The sequence below is a fragment of the Eumetopias jubatus genome, unplaced genomic scaffold (genome assembly GCF_037043125.1).
Source record: "Eumetopias jubatus isolate StellerSeaLion01/CBP00866 unplaced genomic scaffold, mEumJub1_p1.0 scaffold_4, whole genome shotgun sequence".
NCBI classification, from domain to species: domain Eukaryota; kingdom Metazoa; phylum Chordata; class Mammalia; order Carnivora; family Otariidae; genus Eumetopias; species Eumetopias jubatus.
The window spans coordinates 77,981,548-78,008,316 of NW_028274810.1; the positions used below are offsets into that span (position 1 = coordinate 77,981,548).

General features: G+C 45.7%; 1 protein-coding gene across 3 annotated transcripts in view; it reads left to right on the forward strand.

Moving 5' to 3' along the window:
* Positions 1–25,061, forward strand: part of MTF1 (metal regulatory transcription factor 1) — a 36,921-nt gene extending 11,860 nt beyond the window's left edge. For 2 of the 3 annotated variants that reach the window (XM_028113662.2, XM_088022497.1), the window contains exons 3-11: positions 4,565–4,803; positions 5,749–5,880; positions 8,448–8,521; positions 8,971–9,107; positions 13,193–13,267; positions 18,881–18,977; positions 19,700–20,283; positions 23,231–23,294; positions 24,568–25,061. In XM_028113662.2, coding sequence (XP_027969463.1) covers positions 4,565–4,803; positions 5,749–5,880; positions 8,448–8,521; positions 8,971–9,107; positions 13,193–13,267; positions 18,881–18,977; positions 19,700–20,283; positions 23,231–23,294; positions 24,568–24,995 — 1,830 coding nt within the window. In that variant the 3' untranslated portion in view covers positions 24,996–25,061. The remainder of the gene's footprint in view (positions 1–4,564; positions 4,804–5,748; positions 5,881–8,447; positions 8,522–8,970; positions 9,108–13,192; positions 13,268–18,880; positions 18,978–19,699; positions 20,284–23,230; positions 23,295–24,567) is intronic. The other variant, XM_028113663.2, reaches the window with a different exon arrangement.
* The last annotated feature ends 1,708 nt before the right edge of the window (positions 25,062–26,769 follow it).

A 26,769-nucleotide genomic window follows, 5' to 3' on the forward strand; every position in this document is an offset into this window, starting at 1 on the left:
GGAAGGAAGAGAGAGACTCAGAAAAGCAGAGAAGGAAGCAGGCACTTCCAGCAGAGAGAATGGAGAGAGCAGAGGCAGGCGAGTGGGGACTCAACTGTGGCGATTAGGGAATCGGGGGTCCTGTTGCCTGTAGGCTCAAACAGAGACTCCTGTTGGGCTGGTGATGGAGTCCCAGGGGAGAAGGCGGAAGACACCTACAGGGGGACCTTGAATATCAGGCGAAGGGACGTTCGCATCTGAGCATAGAGGCGGCATGTGGAGAACACATTGTAGAACAGATCTGGGAACGATTGGCTTCAGACATAGGCACTGAAACATGAGAACGCCTGGACTTCGGAGTCAGTCATTCCATTGTCATCAAGTATTGACGGAGCACCTCCTGTGTAGTAGTGGGAAGGCTGCGGAATGAAAAGTGAGGGAGCATTTGTGCAAGATTTGTGTTGGGGGTTGGACAGATGAGACAAGGAATGGGAGGGGAGACGGGAGGAGTTAGGGCTCCTCCCTTCCCCACACCCACAGGTTTTAGGGTTTGGCAAACTGTGGCCCACAGGCCCAGTCCATCCAGATGCCTGTGTTTGTAGAGTGGTTTTTACATTTTTAAATGATTTGTTTTAAATCAGAAGAAGAATAGTATTTCATGATATATGAAAATGATACGAAATTCAAATCCCATTGTCCATAAATTAAGTTTTTCTGGAGCACAGCCTGGCTTGTCCATTTATATATTGTCTCTGGCTACTTTCACATAATAGCAGCAGGGTCGAGTGGTTGGAACCGAGTCTGCATGGCCCACAAAGCCTTAAATATGTACCATTTGGCCTTTTATGGAAACCTTGTACACCCTTGAACACACCTGTCCTTACCTCAGTCCCTCTCTGCTCTCAAGTTGCCTGTCCCTCTTCCCACCTGAGGTTTTTCCCTCCACTAGCCTTTTATTTATTTATTTATTTATTTTTATTTTATTTTTTAAGATTTTATTTATTTGACAGAGAGAGACACAGTGAGAGAGGGAACACAAGCAGGGGGAGTGGGAGAGGGAGAAGGAGGCCTCTCGTGGAGCAGGGAGCCTGATGCAGGGCTCGATCCCAGGACCCCAGGATCATGACCTGAGCCGAAGGCAGACGCTTAACGACTGAGCCACCCAGGCGCCCCTCCACTGGCCTTTTAAATACCCTTCTCCTTTTTATATTCCTCTCAGATCCTCAGCTTCTCTTTTTTTCCGGGACCTTTCTCCTTCCAAATATGCTCAGGACCTACCCTACTCAAAAAAAAAAAAAAAAGGAAAAGGAAGAAAGGGAAGGAAGAAGGGGAAGGGAGGGAGGAAGGAAGGAAGGATGGAGGGAAGGAAGAAATCCTCATCAACTCAGAAGCCCACTCTTGCTGCTGCTATCCATCTCTCATCTTTACCTCCACTTCACCTTTGGTTTATTCACCTTCCTCCAGACTTCGGGCCCCAGCAGTCCATTAAAACTAGCCTCGCTAAGCCATTAGATTCCTAGCTGTTGGATCCAGGAGTTTCCTCAGTCCTGTCTTCCTTATTTTCTCGGACATTTCATGTTTGGATCGTTCTTTTTCCTTGAGATCCTTTTTCTGTTGGCTTCTGTGCCATCGTTCTCCTTATCTCTTCCTGTTTTCCCCGCCCCTCCCCCTACTCACCTGTCAGTGGCTTCTCTTACCAGCACCTTACACATTGGTGACTTTCCGAGATCTAGCCTTTGTCCTCTTACAAGAGCTATTATTTTATTGTATACCTATGATACACCGCCTATCACTATATTTAAATGCTTTACACAAATTATTCTTGATCCTTACAACAAACCTAAAAAGATAGGTTTTGTTTTCTCCATGTTATAAATAAGCAAAGTGAGGCTTAGTGCACTTAAGTAATTTTCCCAGGGTTCCAGAATAAGTGGCAGAGCTGGGCTTGAAGCAGAGCCTGCTGTAGGTTAAGTCATCTACGTGTACTGATGACTCCTGCCGTAGGCTTTCCTTTCAGCTTGCAGCCTGTATGTCTGTCTACTAGAAGTTTCTACCTGGAAGTCCTCGCAGCACCTCAAAGCCAACTCATGATCTTTTCTCCACCCTCCATCCAGCCCCAGCTTGGTGGTGTGACCATCTGTTTAGTCATCCAGGCCATACTCTTGACCTCAACTTTGCCTCTCCCTAACCCCTTCTGCTTCTCAGCACCCATTTGCCACTATGGCCAGTCATTCCTCTGCCTTTAATTTCTCTGGAATTCATCTCTCATACTGTCCACTCTCACTTCCCCATTCAGGTTCTTCTCATCCCCTCCTGGACTGTTGTCCCTCTTCTCTTAGGCTCTGTGCCGCCTTCTTTTCTCTTACCCTTCCAGTCCATCTTCCACTAGGCTACCAGAAGGATCCCTCCTAGACTGCAGATCTGATATGTTGCTCTTTTGGTTGAAATCCGTTGGTGAGCTCCCATTGTCCTATTCTACTCCATAGCTTGACCAAGGAGGCCTCACCTTATTTTTCTAGATCCTTCTCCTTATAGCCTCTTACATACTGCAGGTATGTTTGTGGATCCCTGTACTAGCACACTCATTCCTCTTTCCATGCAGTTCCTAAGGTGTCACCTCTTTTTTTTTTTTTTTTATTTGAGAGGGGGTTCAGATGGGAAGGGAAAAGCGGACTCCCCACTGAGCAGGGAGGCTGATGTCTCGATCTCACAACGCTGAGATCATGACCTGAGCTGAAGTCAGATGCTTAACCTCCTGAGCCACCCAGGCGCCCTGTGTCACCACTTTTTAGACTGCCCTTCTCTTCCTGGTTTGTCTGAGGAACACATTTTCAGTTTATCCCTACAACAAACAGGCAAGTGAAGAAAACACTTCGGAGAGAGGACCTCAGCTTCTGAGCCTTTTACTACTTCCAGTCTTTCCAAGAAGGGTTAGGTTTCCCTTTTTTATATACCCTAGGCACCTTGGGCAAATATCTGTTGTCGGGCTCAGCATAGATTATAATAATTTGTGCACATATGCCTCCTTAAAATTGGCACTCCTTAAAAGCAGAGATTTTGTCTTGTTCACTTATTTATCTGATACGGTATCTAGCTTGTTGCCTGGGACCTGAGAGTTCAGTAACTGTGGAATGAATACTAACTGTAGTTGGAGATGTGGACTGGCTTTGGAGCAAGGTCGGGTCAAAGGATGAAGATGTCGGCGAAAGTTGAAGAGGAGACAATACTAGCACCCTGGTGTGTACAGCATCAGATCACTCACCACGTATTTTCACAAATGTTTGATCTCCTTTCGTTCCACTCCACAGCACCATGAGACAGGCAGGGTAGGCATTAATACTCATTTGAGAAATAAAGAACTGAGGCTCAGAGAAGCAAAATGAGTTGTGGAAGGTCTTGAACATAAGTGCCAGAAATTCAGTCTCCTCCAGCCACGTCTAAGGCTGCTTCCCTTGCACTGGGGTAGGCAAGGGAGGAGAGAGGTAAGTTCCGGAATAAACCTACATATCAAGGTGAAGGGAAAGGCGTGGCTCCGAGGAGGAGGAGAAGAAGATAAAGACAGCCCTGTGGAATTGCTGTGCTGTGAAGGACAAGTTTTCAGGAGGGGAGGGCGATACAAGAGGTTTGCAAATAAGCGAAGGCAAATGGAGAAGGATGGAAGGGTTTGGCCACTGGGAAGGGCAAGAGAATAATTTCCTGCAGTGAAACCAGCCTGCCAAGTTGTTAAGGAATATGTGGGCATCGAGGGAGATGCAGGCACACGTGTATGCCACCCTCTCAAGAAGTTTGGTGGTGAAAGTGAAACCGAGAGGCTGGCATTTTGAGAAATGTCATACCAGCAAATACTCCGAGAAATTCACGATACAGTATTTTCATTTCATAGACTTGAAACTTTGCAGTGGAAACTATGCTAGGGAGATACCACTTGATGACTGAGTATGTCAATGTCAGGATGTCTTAGACCCAGTTTAACATTGGTCAGTTCCAATCAAGGTGGGGTGCCATAAAGCAGGGTGTTTAATCAAGCCTTAAAACAAAGCCAAGGGACGCCTGGGTGGTGTAGTCGTTAAGCGTCCAACTCTTCGTTTCGGCTCAGGTCAGGATCTCAGGGTCATGAGATCGAGCTCCGTGTTAGTCTCCGCGCTCAGCGGGGAGTCTATTTAAGACTCTGTCCCTCTCCCCTGCACACACAGTCTCAGTCTCTCTCTCTCTCTCTCTCTCTCTTTCTAAAATAAATAAATAAATCTTAAAAAAAGCCAAAATGTTATTTCAGTATAGGTAACTATAACAGTATGGGCCCACCTTTAGATGCTAGATGTATACTAGAGTTTGAAAACCCCCCTTAGTATATTCATTTAGAATATTCATCTGCCTACAAGCTTATCTCATCCCCGTGACTTATTATTTGTTGTTCTGGCGTGATTTGATCAAGGGGAAGATTTCCCCACTTTGTTGTTAGCGGTTGTTTTCTGTGTTTATGATACGGACCTCTGTGTGTCCACATGTCCTGGGAGCCAGGCTCTGGGGGGAGTTAGGCCCCCGGCAGCTCTTCTGTCCTATTGATGAGGTCTCCTTTGTCTGCCAGGTAAAGCGGTACCAGTGCACCTTTGAGGGCTGTCCCCGCACCTACAGCACAGCAGGCAATCTGCGCACCCACCAGAAGACTCACCGAGGAGAGTACACCTTCGTCTGCAATCAGGAGGGCTGTGGCAAGGCCTTCCTCACCTCCTACAGCCTCAGGATCCATGTGCGAGTGCACACGAAGGAGAAGCCATTTGAGTGCGACGTGCAGGGCTGTGAGAAGGCGTTCAACACGCTGTACAGGTCGCCCTCTCCTCCAACCCCTGACCCTGACCTTGTGATTGAGGAGCCCTCTCCTTGCCCTGTGCAGATGGGCACTTCCAGCGCTTTAAAGGGCAAAGCTGGGGGGCGCCTGGGTGGCTCAGTCCGTTAAGCGTCCGACTCTTGGTCTCAGCTTAGGTCTTGATCTCAGGGTTGTAAGTTCAAGCCCCATTCTGGGCTCCACGCTGGGCATGGAGCCTACTTAAAAAAATAATATTAAAAAATAAAATGAAGAGCACAGCTGTGCTCTCAACTGTTTAAAATTCGCTGGAGGAACATGTTACTTAAAGATTGACATATATGGGGTTGGTTAAAAAGGATAGCACATTCGTGTTCAGATTTGTATCTCCAGGAGTGACATACTGGCCTGGGGATTTTAATACTTGTACTGTTGCCTCCCCTTGGCTCAGGGTCTTGTACAGAGGCTTCTGTCATTTTCTTTCCTTCCTCACCTTGAAGATAACTTTTTTCTACCACTCGTTAGCCAGTTCTCTTGTACACTGTTTGTATCAGGAGACTTCTGTTAGTCTTCAACTTTGGGTCTAAAATAACAAACGTGGCAATATGTAACGCTTAGCAAGCATTCACGGTGTGCTGAGCACTGTCCTGAGTTCTAATCCTCACAGAGCTGATACGTAAGTGGAAGCACAGAGAGGTTTTATAACTGGCTCGAGGCACCCCCATCCAGTAGGAAGTGGGACCAGGATTTGAGTCCCAGGCAGTCTGGCTGCACAGTCACACTCCTACCACTAGGCTACATACCTCTCTGAATTTCTCTTCAAGCAAAAAATTTTGAATACTAATATATTACGGATATGGAATTCTTAGGCACTGGATCCTGAAGCACATTAAGCTGACATGGGAGGGGAGGCTCTGTCGTACATTATGCAAATGACAGAGGGACTTTATCTCTGGACTATCGCGCAGGCTGAAAGCACATCAGAGGCTTCACACAGGGAAAACGTTTAACTGTGAATCCGAAGGCTGCAGCAAGTACTTCACCACACTCAGCGATCTGAGGAAGCACATTCGAACCCATACAGGAGAAAAGCCATTTCGGTAAGTCTTACTGTTGTCTGTCTGTCGCTGACCAGGTTGCAGATGGGTGTCTTCATGTGGCCCTGACATTTTTCAAAGCGGAAAGAAAATTCCCTCCGCTAGTTCTTTGGCAGCTACAACCAACTGCCGCACACAGGAGGAGTGGCGGTGGGTTCTAAAAGCATCCTTACTCTGGACTCTGGTGGTAGCCTTTCCGCCTCATGCTTTCCCTTTTTCAACAAGCAGTTGTTGAGACTCACTTAAGGTGGGAGGCACTTTTATCGGTGCTAGAGAAATACTAAGACACACGCTCTTCTCTTGGGCACGTAGTCTGGTGAGAAAGAAACCGCAGGTAACCAGACAGTACATGCCACCGAGGTGCCCAAATGACTTTGAGCACAATGGAAAGGAGAGCTACCTAAAAATCGAGGTGGGGAAAGGAGGAGATGAGAGGGGAGATTGAGGGGTAAGAATACAGGTATTTTATTTTGTGCCTTGTTTAGTTGTTGCCTTGTAATATGTGTGTATTCACATACGTATAGGAGCATCCATTTTTGTCTGTATTTCAATCTATATATACATGTGTTTGTATGTATATTTAATACATCCACATGTAAACAGGTAACCTTGAAGGAAGGACTTGTACCATCTACCTTCTTCTCTGCTCATAGTGTAGAGTGTGGGTCTGGGCATTCAGTAGGGGTTCAAAAACAACTTTGGGATGATTATATGACTTTTTTATTTATTATTTATTTATTTATTTATTTTAAAGGTTTTATTTATTTATTTGACAGAGAGAGACACAGCGAGAGAGGGAACACAAGCAGGGGGAGTGGGAGAGGAAGAAGCAGGCTTCCCATGGAGCAGGGAGACCGATGCAGGGCTTGATCCCAGGACCCTGGGATCATGACCCGAGCTGAAGGCAGATGCTTAATGACTGAGCCACCCAGGTGCCCCATATGACTTTTTTAAACAAGATAATCAGTTTGTAAGGATTTCCCCTAAATATAATATAGATGTATTACTGAAAATTGCCCATAAACATTGTCTCTGAACTGTGGCAGGAGAGACTGCTGTTACGTACATGGCATCAAATATGCTACCTTCCCCCTCTCAAGTCATTCATCTCCTTATCAGGATCCTTAGATGGTTCCCCTGTCTTCAGGGGCAGTCAACTCTTAAACATCAACTGAATGGAATGGTGTTTTAAAATTAAAGATTCAGCGGTGCCTGGGTGGCTTAGTCATTAAGCGTCTGCCTTCAGCTCAGGTCATGATCCCAGGTTCCTGGGATCGAGCCCCACATCGGGCTCCCTGCTCTGCGGGAAGCCTGCTTCTCCCTCTACCACTCCCCCTGCTTGTGTTCCCTCTCTCGCTGTGTCTAATAAATAAGTAAAATCTTTAAAAAAAAAAATAAAAAGATTCATTCCTGAGTCATAGCCCCTCTAACACCAAGAGTATTTATTTATTTATTTATTTAGTAAGTAAGTAAATAAGCTGTATGCCCAATATGAGGCTTGAACTCAAAACCCTGAGATCAAGAGTCACATGCTCTACTGACTGAGCCAGCCAGGCACCCCTAAAAGCAAGAGTATTTAAATTCTAGTTGGTTACTCTCCACATTTTGCGACGCTTGGGTTACTTTTTCCCCCATAGGGCTGTTGAGGGGACTCTAATTTCTATTCAATCACATGCATTTTTTGATGATTAAAACTGCTCATTTTTCTTGAATATATTAGATGTGGCTTTAGACACATGATTATATATAATTAAGAAGTAAAATGCTCCAGAGAAACTTTCTATTTAAAGAAATAAAATACTTTGGCTTACAAGAAAATGCATTCATTCATATAAATAGTTACTGAATGCCTGCTGTGTGCAAGAACTACAGCAGAGGTAAAGGACTACTTGGACCCTGCCCTCAAAGAGTTTATAATCTAGGAGAACAGATAACAAATGTATACACGTAGAGATAAAATAAGATTGGAAATGACAGATGCCATAAAAGAAGCACATAGGTAAATGCCTCAGGAGTTCCCAGGAGGGAGAGATTACTTCCAGCACTGGTTATCAAGAAAGTAAAAGAGAAAGAAGTGGATCTTGACACTGAAGATTATAAATAAGTCATTACAGCCACTATACATTCTATATTATAAGGTCAATGTAGTTGGGACTGATTTTGTTGTAGTGTTGTATTTTAGGCTTCCTGCCTCTGTGAGAGCCTCTGTCCCCACTATTGACATCCCTGGTATTCCACTGGCAGTAGATTTTCCATATCAGCTCTGGATCGTCAGTAGAATTTTGCTAAGTAATTGATCAAAAGACTTTTATTGTCAGAGCTCTCAACATGTGACTTACTTGTAGGACAAGAAATATTTATCCTGGATCATCAGTTCCCTCTGTTCCCAGATCTGTCACTTTTTCCAGTGACCTGTCTTCATTTCCCATCTCTAAAACCAATTTCCTCGATGAGAGCTCAGTGTTCTGAACATGTGTTTTAGTTTGAGCTTGTATTTATAAGAGATGGTGACGATAAAGACCTGTTTCCCTAATGACTGCTGTTTCTTTTTGCTTAAACAACTTCCTTAGGTGTGATCATGATGGCTGTGGGAAGGCGTTTGCGGCAAGCCACCACCTTAAAACTCACGTCCGTACACATACTGGTGAGTTTAGGCTGATTTGTAGTTTTCCTCTTAACCTTCATCAAGCCAGTAAATATCTGTGTTTCCCTTGGGACCTGTAAAGCTTCGTGGAACGAGCAAGCCTAATCAGCTTAGCTTTCACCTATAATGTTTGAGTTTCTTTCCGAGGTAAAAGGATCTAAAGGTTGGACTCAGGAATCCAACCTTAAGAAATGAAACCAGTGCAGAGATTCTCAAAAGAAGAAGCTGAGGGGGAAAAAACATATCTTCTCTTTAAACTTGCCAGGGCAGACTCTGTTTGCTCTACATTTAGTTTTAGGACTGAAATGGTTAGCATGTAATTTGTCCAACTTGTAACGACCGTTACCTGAACCCTCAGGAATATTTACTTCCCTCTGTTAGGGAAAAGTAGATGTCTGAATCCAGTGAAATGACTATGGGAATATTAACACTATTTGTCATTCTTGCAGGTGAAAGACCCTTTTTCTGCCCCAGTAATGGCTGTGAGAAAACATTCAGCACTCAATACAGTCTCAAAAGTCACATGAAAGGTCACGATAACAAAGGACATTCATACAATGCACTTCCAAATCACAATGGATCAGAGGTGCGTGGTGTTTTGTCCCTTGTTTTGATCTGGGCAACATGGAACAGCAACAGTTGTTTGTATATCAAAATAAAAGGTCAAAATGTCTTCTCTATGTATCCATCAGTGAGAGAGAAGAAATCAGGGTCAAGATCTGTGTCTTTGTGACAGGATGGTGCAAGCCAGAAATTTCACCAGGCGCCCTGTACTTCAGCTTTGATTCGGCTCTGCCTCCTTCCCATCAGATATGGTGCAAGAGGTGCCTTGTAACCAGAGGTCTCGGATGGGTCAGCCAGATGCTCTAAAAGGGTCTTATTTCCTCATTTGTGTCTACGAAATGGTACATCTGTACTTGAGTTTGGAACACAAATTAATGCTTTGCTTCATACATCCGTTTAATCTATCATTGGAGAACCAGGGAGAATCTGGAAGGTTCCTTACCCTTTTGAACTGTCTGTAGGCCAGAAGGTTTGAGAGCCACTGACGGGAGGTGCTGAACCACAGAACATTCTTCTGCAGTTTTGGACAGTTGGTCTGTTCTTTGCCAAGCCCCTCTACCGTATTTCCCTCTCCTCTGCAGCTCCGTTCTGGAGAGGTCCTGGGAGAAATTTGCTGTTTTTACTTCTTCTTCTTCTTTTTTTTTTTTTTTAAAGATTATTTATTTGAGGGAGAGAGAAAGAGAGAGAGAGTGACAGCACATGGGGAGGGGCAGAGGGAGAGGGAGAGAAGCAAACTCCACTAAGTGTGAAGCCCAGTAGGGGGTTCGATCTCAACCCTGAGATCAAAACCTGAGCCGAAATCAAGAGTCATATGTTTAACCGACCGAGCCACCCAGGCACCCCTACTGTTCTTACTTCTAACATATTGAGCACTTATGTATGTCTCTTAAACCTAGGAAGTGAGCATTATTATTATCATCTTACTGTTTCATAGATAAAGGAACTGAAACACACTGACCTCCTTTTGAAAAATGAGGTTTTTACCTAAAGTAGGTAATATGATTTTGATTTGGGGAGAGACAGCATACTTTAATTCTGTGGTTTCCAATTTTTATTTATTTATTTATTTATTTATTTATTTTTTTAAAGATTTTATTTATTTATTTGAGAGAGAGAGAGTGAGAGATAGAGAGCACGAGAGGGAAGAGGGTCAGAGGGAGAAGTAGACTCCCCGCCGAGCAGGGAGCCTGATGTGGGACTCGATCCCGGGACTCCAGGATCATGACCTGGGCCGAAAGCAGTTGCTTAACCAACTGAGCCACCCAGGCTCCCAGTTTCCAATTTTTAAATAGCAAAGGATTCCTTCAAACAGATTCTGCCCCTGTATCTTATTAGTAATAATAACTAACATTTACTGAGTGTTTACCTTGTGCCAAATTTGGTGCTAAGTGCTTTTATATGGATTATCTCACTCAAAAGAGCTCTGTGAGGCCAATACTATTATTAGCTCCACATTACCGATAATGAAACTTTTGAGACAAGGAGAAATTAAATGACTTGCATAAGTATCCAAAGCTTGTAATTACTCTAATTTAGATAGGCAGTCTGATTCCAGAGCCTGGTTCTTGACCCCTATGTTGTGAGAGGCAAAATAACATTAGCTGTGGCTGCTGTGGCCTATGGAGCTCAGCTGCCTGAATTCAGATCCAAGCTCCACTTCTGATCAGATGGATGCCCTTAGGCAAATGGCTTCTTTGTGCCTCAGTTTCCTCTTCTGGAAAACCAGATAAAAATATTAAGATCTGAGAGTCTTCGTCTACTAAGCTGCCTGTACTAAGTGGTGACCAATCTTCTCATTCATGTGACAATACAAGGACACTTTAATTGGTGACAGCCCCTAAGCACTGGGACAACCCAGTGCATGGTGCTCAGGTCTCGTCTTCTCTGGGTCACAGCTCATTCGCCAGTAAAGGGAAGCTCCTCTTGTCCCAGGCTTTCAGTGCCATCTAGATTGCCTCTGAGTCCTAAATAAAGATCACCAGCCTGGATCTCTTCCTGAACTCTAGCCTTGTACAGACAGGCCCCACTTAGGATGGTTTGATTTTATGGGTGTGAAAGTGATATGCATTCAGTACAAACTGTACTTTGAATTTTGATTTGAATCTTTTTCTGGTCTAACAGTAGGCTGTATGATCTTCTCTTGTGATGCTGGGCAATGAGAGCAAGCTACAACCCCCTGTCAGCCCTGCAATCACAAGGGTAAACAACTGATAACACTTCCAACTGTTCCAGACCCATTCAACTGGTCTCTTTTTTCCCTTTCAGTACAGTATTCAGTCAGTTACAGGAGCTAGTCAGCACTTTGTTATAAAATCAGCTTTGTGTTAAATTATTTTGCCCAACTATAGGCTAATGTAAGCGTTCTGAGCGTGTTTCAGGTAGGCTAGGCTGAGCTGTGATGTTTGGAAAGTTAGGTATTCAGTGCATTTTTGACTTAGGCTGGGTTTATCAGGATGTAGCTGCACTGTAAGTTGAGGAAGAGCAATATATTCAGCCTCCCTCTTCAACCCAGAAAACCTCTGTCTTCTCAAATTTGATATGTCCAAACCTCCTCCACCTACAGGTCCCCACCTTAGTAAATGGTACCTCTGTGTTTTTAGTGGCACGGGCCAAAAGTCTTGGAGTCGTTCTTGAAACCACTTTCTTTCCCCTCATATCCCACAGCTGCCAGCAAAGTCTGTCAGCTCTACCATGAGAATATATGTAGAATCTGATAACTTTGTTCAGGCTGCCGTCACCTTTTGTCTGGATTACTGCGGTAACCACTAAGTGATCTTCCTCACACCTTTCTCCTTCTCCCTACTTCCACTCTGCCTTGACACAGACTGGTTTGCCTATTTCACCCAGAGCAATCTTTCTAAGCCATAAGGCAAATAATGCCTCTTCTCTGTTCATAACTCTCCAGTAGCTTCTTGCATCACTTAGAGCAAAAGTCAGGATCTTACAGTGGCCCACAGGGCCCTATAGATCCTGGTCTGGTCACTTCTCTGGCCTCATTTACTTCTCTTTCTCTCATTTTACTGTGCTGTCCTCTTCGTAGTGCCTCGAACAAGGGAAGCCCATTCCTGCCTCCAGGCCTTTGTACTTGCTGTACCCTCTGCTTAGAACACTTTTCCCAGAGATGTGCATGGCCCATGCTCTCTTTCCTTCAGTATCTGCTCAAATGCCAGCTTACCTAAGAGGCCTCCTCTGATCTAATAAAAGGGCATCTCCTGCCCCGGCATTCCCTATTCCCTTTACCCTCCGTAGCATTTAGCATCATCTTGTATTCTTCGGGGATTTTGTCATCCCCCGCCCTGCCCCCCCCCCCCCCCCCCCGCCACAATGTAAGCTCTCTGGTGGCAGGGACCTTGTTTTGTTCATTGTTGTATCCCTGGGCCTGGAACAGATCCTAATACATAGTAGACGCTCAGTGACTATTTGTTGAATGCATGTATGAATAGAAACATCTGATCTATGAGGTAAGCAGGGATACCACTTAAAGTGTGTGAATTGCAGCTGGCATTCTAGGAATCCAGAGTTCAGAGTTAGCCGAGGCAGTCGTATTTGAAAGCCAGTCCTCAGTACTGCTGAGTAAGAATCCCTGGGATGCTGGGGACACAGTGATACAGTAGTGGAGTTCCCATCAGAAGCACTGGGTCTGTGTTCTGCTAATTAGCTATGTGATTTTGGGCAGTTCACTGCCAGTCTTAGCATTAATTTTCTCATACTTAAAATGGGAATATAAAATAATACTTCAGGTTCATATGAATAGCAGATGAGGTCGTGTGAAATTGCTTTGTAAAGGATAAGACCAATTATACAAATATTACTAATTTCATATTATTACAGCTTTTGTTACTTGGAGCTGGAGTCATGAGATTTCTTAAACTCTTCTATTAACTATCTTTAAGAAATATAAGACAGTCTTCTGAGAATATCAGGATTTTAAAAATTAAAATAATTCACATAGCCCTTTCTTTGGATGGTTTTTACCTCTGCAAGTAACAAATCTTGACATTTGGAACCGTAGGTAGGGACATTGTGATCAAGTGTTTTATTACATGCTATGCTACTGTAAGTTCTGATTTTTTTGTTACTCAATTAGAATTTTTTCTCTTTTCACAGGATACAAATCACTCACTTTGTCTGAGTGACTTGAGCCTTCTGTCCACAGATTCTGAACTGCGAGAAAATTCTACAGTAAGTGGTACCTGTGATACGAGTATGAGAAAAATAAGTGCAAGAATTGAGCACTCCGCTTTGGTGGGAAAATTGAGGGAGGCCAGCCTTTGCAGTCTTCCAGATTTGGTTATGTCCAATTACTGACCATTTAGGGCTGTTTTGGTTTATTTCCCGATAGAGCCCCCATGGGAGAGGTTGTTCTCTCTGATGTCTAATGCCTTTTGGCCCGTGTCACTCACTCGATAACTTCTGGCCCCAGAAAATTTCTTCCTTTTATTCGCATAGCAAATATTTATTGCGTGCCTAGTCCATCAGGCAGTGTACTGGTGCTGAGCTTGTAGTGGTAAAAAAGTAGGTGTGGTCTGTCCTTGAGGAGTTTAAAATTAGTCCACGATAAGGGGAGGGCCAGAATTCACCAGAATTCCAGTTTGCAGACTTCCTCAAGCCCTGCTGATCTGACCAGAGTCTGTATTTGTCTTTCTTTGAGCTCACTGCATTGGGGTCCTGAAGGGAACCTTCTCTGTAGGCTCTCTTCTAAAGAGCAACCCCACTGTCTCTTGATCGGATGGCTTCAGTTCACTCTGTGTGGAATTTCCCTGCCATTCCCGTGGCTTCATGATGTGCCTTGCAGGCCACTGCCTGAAGCCTGAGCTTATTATGCTCCTTCATGAGGATCTTTGCTTTGCTGTGTCACGAACACTGGTTGTTAAGTGTGCATTGTTTGTTGTTCTTCTTTGGTAAATAAACATAGCTTAAGTTAGATTTTCTATGAGTATATGAGTAAATAAGGAATCAGCGTGATAGGCAGTATTTGAATGGAGACCGAAAGACTCAGGAATGTCCTGAAATGTGTGCTGGTTCCCAGAGTGTGTCAGTGGGGTCATCTGCCGCTCTTTTGACAACGTGGCTTCTTGGGCCTCACCCCAAGCCTGCTTCATCAGTATCCTCTGGGAATGGCATCTGACACTGCATTTTTATCTAAGCACTCCAAGGCTTGGATTCTTCTGGTAATGGCAGAGTTGCTCTTATCAGACCAACCCTCCCATAGAAAACAATCACATATGTTGGCCAAATGATCTAGAACAACTACTTGAAGGCACCAAAGAGCAGCCCCCAAAAAGGCAGAGGTAAAGATTAGAAGAAGGAGCCACGTGGACAATGGCAAAGGCACTGGATAGGTTTTCAAGTTTTATGGCTTATCAGCCTCAGGGCAAGCCCCAGGTGACACCAAACAAGATGGCTAAAACTCAGGAAACATTCAGGCTCACTGGCTTGAATAACCAGAGGAAAGAGTTCCTAGCTACCACAGCAGCACCTGGAAAGTGAAGAGCCACAAAGTGGGAGCGCCAGGCTCTTTGTATAAACTGTCCACCTCTCTGGTTGGCCCCTGAACTGTGCGTGTGTGAGACCGACCCTAAGCAGCCCAGCCAAGGCTGAAGAACTGGACAGAGAGCCAGCCGCTGCTCCCCGCAGGGAAGACGAAGTTTGCAGTTGGAGCACAGCCAGATCAACAGAATAGTCAAGCCGACAAACAGACACTCTTCGAGGAAGTGTAACAGAATCCAGAGTCTCTACAACATATCATTTACAATGTCCACGGTAATCTAAAATTAGTAAACATAAGACAGAGGAAAACATTACCCCTACTCAAAGCAAAGGTAATCTTGGAGACTAATCCCAAGATGAGCCAGATGTTAGAATTCGTAGAAAAGGATTTTTTTTTTAAGTTTATTTATTTAAGCAATTTCTACACCCAATGTGGGGCTTAAACTCACGACTCCAAGATCAAGAGCAGCACGCTCCACTGACTGAGCCAGCCAGGTGCCCCAGTAAACAAGAATTTCTAAGTAGCTCCTTCATGCTCAAGGACATAAAGGAATATGATTATAATAACTGAATAAATAGGAAATCTCAGCAGAGAAAAAGAAACTATAAAAAGTATATCAAATGGAAATTCTGGAACTGAAAATGTATCTGAAATAAAAAATGTACCAGTTGGGCTTAACAGCAGATTGGAAATGATGGAAGAGAGAACCAGTTAAATTGAAGACGGAGCAATAGAAATGAACCAATCTGAAGAACAGAGAAAGACATCAGATAAGCACTTCATAGGATTTCACATATCAGAGCTAATAGTCTAAAATGAAATTTCTACACTGGATGGCCTCGATGCCCTCTGAATTATGGAACCTAAGATTTCTGGGTATAATACCTCTTTAATCTCAGAGGTTGTATTAAATGGTTTGTTTAGGCGTCCACTCCCTGGCCAGGGCCAGGACCTAGGACTAAAGAGCTTTCTGGAACCCTGGAGTCATAAGGTGAGGAATCCTGGTATAGAGGGACATTAAGTCCTTGTGGGGGGGTGGGGAAGGAATGCCTTTTCTACCACAATTGACATCAGCGAGAGAGGCTCTGTCCCTTGGGGTCAAATTACATAGTGTACCCTTACCACCCATCATTTATTCCGGGATTGGAAATAGTCTCATTTGTAGTCTTTCATTCTAAGGCCACAATTCCTTGAAGCAATAGAATTAATTTTGCTTTGTTCTGCTTTAAAAAAAAAATGATGAATTGTTAATACCGAATGATACATTTTGACGAGGTCATCCTTTTCTAGGTTTCTGGGCAGCCATGTGTGTATGTGTGTCCTGGAAGTCAGCTTCGGTTTGCTCGGATCTTTTGTTAAAGGAGGGTTGAAGTGGCTAGGGAATGATCCTCAGGGCATCTTTGCTCTTGAGCTCCGGGATCCATCTTGGTCCCTGACAGCTCCCAGGGTTCTTTGTCTCTCTGCTCCAGGCCCCAGAGGCTCAGCCTGTTCTGGTCTCCTCTACCTTGGGGAGCTGCTTGAACTCACTCTGCCCCCAGGGTTTGTGCTCTGAAGCCTGGCAGTGGCTGAGTCATGGTCCCTTCAGCACTTTTTTTTTTAAAATAGTTTTTATTGAAGTATAATATACATACAGAAAAGTACACCTATCACAAATGTACAGCTTTTTTTTTTTTTTTAAAGACCTTATTTATTTATTTGACAGAAACACAGCGAGAGAGGGAACACAAGCAGGGGGAGTGGGGGAGGGAGAAGCAGGCTCCCCACTGAGCTGGGAGCCCGATGCAGGGCTCGATCCCAGGACCCTGGGATCATGACCTGAGCCGAAGGCAGACGCTTAACGACTGAACCACCCAGGCGCCCCACAAATGTACAGCTTAATGAATGATCACAATTCATCACATCCATGTAACCAGCACCCAAATCAAGAAATAGAACATTCCCAGCATCCCAGAAGCCTCCCACCCTCCGTGCCCACTAACAGCTATTACCTCTCCCTAAGGATAACCACTATCCCAACTTCTAACAACCTAAGATGGATTTTGCTTATTTTGCGCTTTGTACAGTTGGAATCATGCCAGTTGTACCGGTTTGTTCTGGCTTCTTCCTTGCAACATCACGTTTAAGAAGTGAATCCATATTGTTGTATAGTTGTAGATCATTGATTCTCCTTGGTGAGCAGTATTACACTAAGTGAATGTACCACAATTTGTTCTTTCTACTTCCCTTGGGCATTTGGATAGTTTCTAGTTTGGAGCCATCAGGATAGTGCTGCTGTGAACATTCTCGTTAGGTGATCTTTTGGAGTCACACCGGTTTATTCCTTTTTAACAGTGTTACTGCTGATATTTTGTAAACAGGTAAAACAAAAATAACCACCATGAGGAAGTTGTAGAGCTGACAGCTTAGTGGGAGTTGTTAGCCCACTGCTTTTCAAACTGAGTTGCGCCTTTTTATTGGATTATAAAGTATGGGATTATGGTCAGCATTTTTAGGGTATCAACACAATAGAGAGTATCAGAAGGCATTGCATATAGTAAGGATAACCCTAGTTTCATAGACTTTTGTTACAGTTATGCATATGGATAGTTATGTAATGTGAGGCATGTATGTGCGTATATATAAAATGCATTTCTTACTTTGCATCATGATAAGAGTTTGAAGGCCACTGTCTTGGCCTGTGATCCTTAACTCCCTCTGCACTGGAAGCAGAAGGCCTCATGTTGATTTGTGCCTTCAGTGTGTGGCATGCTGGAAATCAGATTCATCTTCCAGTCGACGGAATCATGCTAGAATAATGGCCCCCTTAGACGAACCATGAGAGACGATGGACTCTGAAAAACAAACAGGGTTCTAGAGGGGAGGAGGGGAGGGGGATGGGTTAGCCTGGTGATGGGTATTAAAGAGGGCACATTCTGCATGGAGCACTGGGTGTTATACACAAACAATGAATCATGGAACACTACATCAAAAACTAATGATGTATGGTGATTAACATAACAATAAAAAATTAAAAAAAAAAAGAATAATGGCCCCCTTGGCTCAAATGGGCAGTTTCATCTCGAGGACCTCTAGGCTGCTCCACTCACCACACTTGCCCAGGCCCAGAGTGATCCTTCCCCCTCCCAGAAGCAGAGTTGTTTGCAAAATGACCTTTAAACACAGGTTGGCACTGACACAAAATATGGCCAGGAGATGGGTTTTGTTTGGTCTATACAGTGCTTTGTTTTCAGTTACTTGCTTTTAATTACAAGTCAGTAGATTTCACATAAAAAATCCAAATCTCAGACCATTCTTGAGCGCTGAAAATCCCCAGTCTGCACATCACAGGGCAGTGTTCCTCTGAAGCCCTTTAGGTGCCAGGGGCGCATGCTCTCCGGTTTGTCCCAGCCTCCCATCCCCACCACCCTGGCTTCATTACTTGTGCTACCTGCCTGCTCTCCTGGAGGCGTTTGCCTCTGTCACTCCTGCCCTACCAAATGTGGGGTGGGGGCGGACTAGAGGTAAAGATTTGCTGTCCCCTCCCCCTCACCAAAGAGAAGCCTGGAGGTGGCCATTTTATTTAGTGCCTATCAGGAGTCAGATGCTCCGGGCATTATGTTCCCCCCCACACACATTTTATCTTTTTAAAAATGCCTCTGACGTTTTCTTAATTCTTAATTACAAAGAAACTTGCAGTAACAAACATTAGTGAGTATAAGGCAATAACTACTGCCTCTCGTGAAAAGTTTCTTTATATTGTTTGATTCATTACCATGCATACATGTTAGACTATTATAGAAGTTATGTAATGACCTTGAAGGATACTCACAGTATATTATTATTACATGAGAAGAGCAGGTTGCAGGTAATAGATATTATACAATCCCATTTTTAGGAAGGATTTGGTCTTCTTTTAGGGCAGGGGTCAGGAAGCTGTTTTTTTGGAAAGGGCCAGATAGTAAAATATTTTTGGCTCTGCGGACCGTAGAGTCTCTGACAAAACTCAGCTCTGCTGTCAGAGCCTGAAAACAGCATGGACAATAAATGAATGAGCATGCATCTGTTCTAGTAAAATTTTATTTCCCAAAACAGGCATGCAGTCTACAGGTCATAGTTTGTGGGCTCTTGTTTTAGAGTATCTAAGGACCCAAATCTCCAGTGTCTGAGGTTGAGGGAAATAAATGTCACCTTGGAAAGGAAGAAGTTAGAAACAAGAAGCGTATCAAAAAAGATCATTCTAGTTCTGCTGCTGTGTGTTCTCTCCTGGTGAAGAATTGCCTCAGGATGACAAGTTTCACGTCTTTGTCTCTGTCCATCAATCACAGGGCCAGGACCTCAGCACAATTTCACCAGCAATCATCTTCGAATCCATGTTCCAGAATTCTGATGATACAGCAATTCAGGAAGATCCTCAACAGACAGGTTTGTGCCACAGACTCTCTTCCTACTCACGTCTCGGCGCCGGGCAAGGGAGTGAATCTCCCTCGGTGACACATCGATGCGGGCGCGGTGAAGTAGATTTCACTTCCCTTGAACGATGCGTGCGTTTGGTGAGGGGTCTGGGAAGTATGAGCCTTTTGTTTGATTCCATCTTTTCCTCTCCTTCCCTCAGCGAGAGTCTACTTGAGGGCCTCCTTTTCCTAGCCCTTCAAAAGAAGAGGGTCTCCTTCTCCAAAAGCTTTTGTTGGCTCTCAAAAACAAGAGGAGCTGTGAGCTCTTTCTTCTGATGCGATACTGTGCTCATGAGTGGGCAGGATCCACGACCGGCATCAGATGCATAGACCCTTCTGTGTTTGAATGAAAAATCTGTCCCTGAAGCTTCACAGCAGTCAGAAAGCGTGTTCGCTGCTTATGCCAAAAAAGGATGTCTAGTCTCTTTTCCAGAAAAGCCTTAGAATACATTTTTTTTTGTTATGGTGAAGCCTAGACTAGCTCTTCACATTTAGAAAGAGAGGTCGGTCGTGAAGCTTGGCGCTTCGACCAGAGGGGTCATTAAATGGAAAGCAGGAAGCCAGCCTTCTAGGAATGAAGCTCTTGGCTCTAACGGGCTTCAGCTGTCTTGGTATCGCCATGATGACTGTGTTTTTGTGGCTCCTGTAAGGCTTGGGATATGTATATATATTTCTATTTCTTTTTCTTGCCAGCTGCCTTGATTGAAAGTTTTAATGGTGATGCAGAGTCAGTCAGTGATGTTCCGCCATCCACAGGAAATTCAGCATCTTTATCTCTTCCACTTGTACTGCAGCCTGGCATCTCCGAGCCACCCCAGCCTCTACTACCAGCCTCAGCACCGTCTGCTCCTCCGCCTGCTCCTTCCCTAGGAACTGGTTCCCAGCAAGCTGCATTTGGCAACCCCTCTGCTCTCTTACAACCTCCAGAAGTGCCTGTTTCCCACAGCACACAGTTTGCTGCTAATCATCAAGAGTTTCTTCCGCACCCCCAGGCCCCGCAGCCCGTCGTACCGGGACTCTCTGTCGTTGCCGGAGCTTCAGCGGCAGTACCAGCCATGGCAGCACCGCCCCGATCACAAAGTACTACTGAGCCCCTGCCGGCCATGGTCCAGACTCTGCCCCTGGGCGCCAACTCTGTCCTGACTAATAATCCCACTATCACCATCACCCCGACGCCCAGCACGGCCATCCTGCAGTCCAGCCTGGTCATGGGAGAACAGAACTTACAATGGATCTTGAATGGTGCCACCAGTTCACCACAAAACCAAGAACAAATTGTAAGTACTCTGTCTAAACAGATCCAGTGGGGTGAAGTGTATTTATATAGGTGACATATTCCCAGGTTTTGCTTCAGAAAGGAAAATGGATGTCATATCTGCCCTGAAACCTGTGATTTGGCCTCTTGTCATTTTCCTCATGACCAAGTGGTAGAAATCCAGGGAATGCCATGATGCACACCTGCAGTAGGAAAGCAGAGAAAGAGCCCTCCCGTTCTGCCAGGTAGCAGGAGGCACATGAACGAATATTCCTTCTGCAGTGTCACGCCACCATCCAGGACAGCAGAACAGTCAACAGACTGCAGAGGCCCAAGAATGATTTAAGAAAGCAGGTCCTTGTCCAAGGCAGAGTCGGACTGATGTGAGGAGATGGTGGGACCCCCGTCAGGCAGAAAACACAGCAGTGGCCAAGTCAGAGAGAGAAATCTGTGCTCCCAGGGCCTCCTCGAGAGCCAATTTCTACAAAAGTGTTTGGTCTCGATGACAAAGGAAATGACTGGGTCATTCAGTCAAATATATTTTGAGGGCCTGGTATTTTTTCTTTTTTTTTACGATTTTATTTATTTATTTGAGAGACGGAGTGAGCAAAAGAGAGAGCGTATGAGCAGGGGCAGAGGGAGAGGGAGGGAGAAGCAGGCTCCCTTCTGAGTGGGGGCTCGATCCCAGGACCCTGGGATCATGACTGGAGCCCAAGGCAGACACTTAACCAACTGAGCCACCCAGGCGCCCCGAGGCCTGGTGTTTACCGGATACCATGCATGATACTCTTGGGGATACAGAAAAGTGAAAACCATGATCTCTTTTTCATAAAAACTTACATTCTAGTTAAAGAGGCTAAAATGCCTCAAAGAAAGTTAACATTACCAGTAGGGAAAGTGCCAAATAATAATAAAAATGGTAATAAAAAAATAACTGCAGTGATTTTTTGAACGCTTACTATGTGTAAGGGCTCACTGTGCTGAGTAAGCACTTTTTGAAATTGAGGGTCTAACATGTGCCAGTCATTACCTCACGTACATTATTCTTAGATTACCTTTTTTTTTTTTTTTTATGCAACAGGTGGTACAGAGAATTTCCATACACTTCCTGGCCACCCCCCCCGCCACACCCAGTTTGCCCTATTAGTAATGTCTTGCATTCCTCTGGCACATTTGTTACAACTGATGAATCAGTATCGATATATTATTACTAACTAAAGTCCAGAGTTTACATTAGGGTTTACTCTTTGTGTGCACCATTCTGTGGGTTTTGACAGATGCATGATGTCCTGTGTCTCCCATTACTGTATTCAGAGTAGATTCACCACCCTAAAAATCCTGTTCTTCACTTGGTCATCCCCTCCCTTAGCAACCACTGATATTTTTACAGTCTCTAAATGTCTGTATGTCTAAATGTGACCCACTGCGCTAACTAAGCACTTCTCAATGCTTTGCTCATTGAATCACAACAATCCTAGGTGGTAGGTATGATTTTACCAGTGGAGAGCTGAGGCCCAGAGAAGTTAAGTGACTAGCTCAAGGTCACACAGCTCATAAGTGGCAAAGCTGGGATTTGAGCATAGACAGATTGGTCCCAGAGCCTGTGCTCCTGACTGCTACATCGTGCTGCCAGATGAGGGGTGCAGAGAGTCAGGGCTCGTTGGGTAGCCTTCCAGGGCAGGTGAGCCTTGTGTGAGGGGGAAATAGATGGAGAAAAGGACGTGCCAAGTAGGAGAATGTCTGGGTAGAGGTGTGACGCTGTCAAACTGAAAAGGTAGTCTAGGGCTGAACGGTGAGGCCAGGGCGTTCAGATTCCACAGGTCAGGTGCCAGCCACCTCTGGAGGCCACCTGATTCCATGTTCAGATAGCCAGAGTCACTGGAAAGGCCTTTTTGGTGTCGTAATCCAATCTGCTCCGTGTCATTTTTATCATTTTTTTTTTTTCTGGATCTGCCCTGGGGAGCTGCATGGGGCAGGTGTCATTCTTTTTCCATACAATTTATTTTTGTGTATGTAAATATGGGTCTCATTTCTCCATCATTATTTTATAGTGTCAGCTCCTGTAACTTAGCCAGAAGCTTTCACATTCCTCCTAGACTCAGCCAAGAGGGATCCTTTTCCCTCCTTAAAGGGATAAAAGACAAAGCCTTTTTAAGATAATACTTGAAGAAAGCAGAAATCCTGTAGCCAGTGTAACAGGAAGTGTTACCATAGTGAAAGGGGTGATCTCTGGGCCTGACTCTATGGTCCGCCTCATAGTAACATAAATAGTGCACGTTTGCTGCGGGCTCACCATGCGCCGCAGGCTCCACACACCTCCTCTCATTTCACCCTCACGGGGGCCCTCTGGGAGGTCCTTTGGGTTATCATCCCCATTTTACAGATGAGGAAACTGAGTCTAAGATGTTAAATCACGTGCCTGGACTCAAGAACTAAGAGGCAGTGGGGCTTGGACTTGAGGCCAGGGCCTGCCCACCCTGGAGCTGCTCCCCGTGTGGCTTACAGCACACTTCACGGGGCTCTTCTGCCCATGAGAGGGTCTTAGCCGGTCCTTAGTGTGCAACTTGATCCTTGAGGAGGCAAAAGAACTTTCCAGCCTCACAGAAGTGTCGGGGTGTGGTGGCAGTGGCGGGCTTACAGGGAAGCTAGCCCTGGGGAGCCCTGTGAGAAGACCCAGCTTAAGAAAGCAGCCTTGGCGGAGCCTTTGGGCAGACAGAACCTACTAGATTGGGCAGCTGGGAGACAGCCAAGTGGTAGGGGACAAAGCCGGCTGCATCGTCAGCACTGAATGTCCAACAGTGCAGTGACCTCATGTCAGAGCACAAACAAAACATCACTCAGTGCAAAAATCCTTGAACACTGAGGGTTTTCTGTCCTCTTGGATGACCAGTACAGTTGGGCAGGCTTCAGGTCCTTGGAGATCTGCCATACTTGAGTGGCTGTAAATGTGATTTTTTTTTTTTCCCCAGCAGCAAGCATCTAAAGTTGAGAAGGTGTTTTTTACCACTGCAGTGCCAGTAGCCAGTAGCACAGGTATGTAATTGTGTGGGAGCTTTAAAAGCAAGTCAACTTTCTGGGCCCCTTGAGGCACAGTTCATTGTTGCTTTCCCCCAGTTTTTAAAACCTCAAATTTGTCAGATTGTATTGTTTATTTATTAGAGTATTTCACATTCTCACAACTATTGCAAGTTAGCACACTTACGGCATAAATACCACATTTAACGTTCCTTAAGGAGTAATGGTTCTTTCCTCTCAGATACAGCTTTTAAATGTAACCAGAAGAAAGTTTGACTCACAGTTAATGCCAAAGAGGGCAGCTGTTAATTCACTGGACTTTTTTCTAATTACAGTAATGAAGAAATAGCATCTGGGTCAGAGACACCTATAGAGCAGAAAGTTCCTTTTTTTTTTCAAACTATTTTATAGATTAAGAAATGGGGCCCTGAAAGATGAAGTGACTCCTCCGGAGTCCTAAGTGAGTTTGTGACAGAGCCAAAGCCCCAGTTCTCAAGCTCCTGACTCCCACTCTGTTCTCCCTCCCCCTGCTCTCTAGCTTTTTTGAGACACACACAGCCTGTCTGATTTCAGAGTGTGCATGTGTAGAGTACACAGACACGCACAAAAGAGCGGGAGGATGCGTGAGCACTAGGCTGGCAGTTTTAAGGGGGATCCCCCCAGCCGACCGTGTGTCTGAGACTGGGGATGCAAGTGTGAGCAAGAGGCTCTGCAGGAGCTTGATCTTGGGCAGGGGGGACTCAAGCCACATGTCCCACACAGTGTGGAGAGAGGTGCGCCCCGTGCACACAGACAGGAGGCTCGTGGGCCGGCTGCCCGAGAGCCAGCCCTAGGTGGGAGCCTGCTGGAGTCACGGCCTGGCAGCCTTGGGAGAGGAGGGGACGAGCCGTGTCTTCAGAGGGAAGAGTTAAGTTCTCCGGAAAAGCAGCCCTGTGTGGGGAGTTTAGGCAGAAGGAAGAGCCCAGAGGCCCAGAGGTATGAAGAACATGTCAGGAAAAGGGAGGCATCTGCTGTGGCTGGAATGGAGGGTCCAGGGGAGAATGGCTGGAAATGAAGCTGGAGATACAGGGTCTTCTAGATGGTGTGTGTGGCTTTCTGAGGAAAAGGGACTTTGCCTTGGAGGGGATGGGGAGTGTCAGGCAGAGCGAAGCCTGCAGCATGGCATCTTCCCTCCCCACTGTTCCTGCCGCCATGGCATTCGGCACCCACCTAGTCCGTACCCCCCCCCCCCCGGCCCTCACGGCCCTGCCCGCGGCTGCTTGAGGAGCAGTGTCTCTTGCCTCTCTCGCAGGGAGCTCTGTACAGCAGATTGGCCTCAGTGTTCCTGTGATCATCATCAAACAAGAGGAGGCGTGTCAGTGTCAGTGCGCGTGCCGGGACTCTGCCAAGGAGCGGGCGGCGGGCAGGAGGAAGGGCTGTTCTTCCCCCCCCCCTGCAGAGCCGAGCCCCCAGCCTCCTGACGGGCCCGGCCTGAAGCTACCACCACAGACTCTTCCCTCGCCCCCTGGCCCCCTGTCGTCCTCCTCCGCTGTCCCCTCTTCCCGTGAGCAAAGCAGACAAGCAGAGACTCCTTCAGACCCTCAGACAGAAACGTTAAGTGCCATGGATGTGTCAGAGTTTTTGTCCCTCCAGAGCCTGGACACGCCGTCCAATCTGATTCCCATTGAAGCACTACTGCAGGGGGAGGAGGAGATGGGCCTGACCAGCTTCTCCAAGTGAAAGGGCCGCACGCGCTCACCTCCGGGAAAGGAGGGCGAGCGGGAAGCAGAAGGTGGGGTGCCTGCCGTCACGGGGGTGGGGTTGGGGGGGAGTCAGCAGTTCGAAGGATGAAGAAATCTACTGTTTGAAATCCTCACCTTTCAGACGTATTTTCTTTAGTCATATCCCAGGAGCATCCATTTTAAGGAACTGATCTTTGGAAAAAAAAACAAAAAAAAAAAACAAAAAAAAAGCTAAGTTATAAATGAACTGTTTGGCTGCACTGTATGTCACTTTTGCTTATTGTCATGTGAACTTGGAAATTAAGGTTACTCGTTTGCATAAACATTCGAAATGAAAGGGTGTGGCTTCCATCAGTCTGATGCTGCCCATCACTTGCACTGGGGTCTCTGTGGTTGGGCAGCAGAGTTCAGTGTGTCGGGTGTTGCTCCTCCCTGTGCGTCCTCTGAGTCTGAGTCTGAGGCCGCAGCTGGCCCAGACCCTGGCTCCATCAGAGGGGGCGTGGCCAAGGCAGGTCAGACAGCTGTGAGCCTGACAGGGACTGGGTGAGGTGGTTTTGTTGTTTGCTATTGGTGTTGCTGGAGCTCAGGGTGGCTGTGGCAGGTGTCATCCAGCAGCTGGCTGTGGCCCAGTGGGTAGCGAAAAGCCTGGCCTGAGGCTGTGTGGGTGATCGGGTTCTGTGGGGGCCCTGGGCGAGCTGTTGACCGCTGTCCGTCCGTGCGGGTGCAGAGCAAGCTCTGACCATGTTATCCCGGTCTTTGCTTCCCTGGTTCTTTCCCTCTCTCGGTTGACAGCCAGGGCTTGCAGATCGCAGTGCATTTTTCTTGGGGAACGTCCCTGTTTTGTCCTAGAGTGGACATGTGGCTTATGGCCAGTGGCTGGGTGGTGGTCTGCCTGCCTTTAATGGTATTTTCTTCCTCCGAGCAGAAGAGCTGCATTTTGCTTATCGGGAGAAGGTGCAGCTTTAAGGGAGTTTTTTTGTTTTTTTTGTTTTGTTTTGTTTTCTTTTTAAGGCGGCATGTAATTGGCAGGCCAGGTGTCCTGGTTCCAGGTTCTAGCCAGGCTTTTGGTGGCCCCGCCCATCTCCGCCTCTCACCCCTCTGGATTTTGCATATAGTCCTAGTACAGTGCAAAGAAGGATGTGACTTGCTCAGCTTAGTCATGTGATTTCTAAACAAACAAACTAAAACAAAAAAATAAAAACCACAAAACGATCTTCTACTCAGGGTAAAACAAAACAAAACAAAAATCCCCCTTCCACCAAAAAGCCTGAAATGTTGCAATAAGTTATCTCATTTGGAATGTTTCATTAAGTTGTGTTATAGGAAAAAAAATTTTTTTTGATTTGTGTATAGAATTATATCCATCTGTCTGCCTTTGGCTCCAAGTCATTGCCTCTTTAAAATAAAACTTAAAATACAATTCACACTAAAATGGAAAGTTTCTCTCAACTGGCTATATTAACGTAGTCATGAGTGCTCACCAAGCTCACTGAGCTCAGAAATGAGGCCTGGCCCAGGGTCTAGACTAGGCCTCTGCCTCCAAGAGCCCCTTCTTGCCTTGGGCGAGGAACAGGGGTCCACAGACAGGGCTGCTCTCCTGAGTCAGCAGTGTCAGGCAGACAGCAGCCATAATTTTGCCTTCTTTTTCCATTCCCTAATGTAAAGAGATCTGCATGTGTCACTCATCTGTTCTCTGAGCTATTACTCAGGGCCAGCCAAGACAGTATCCAGAGCTGATCATTTATCTGGGGGCCCAAAGGCCCTGCCTTTGA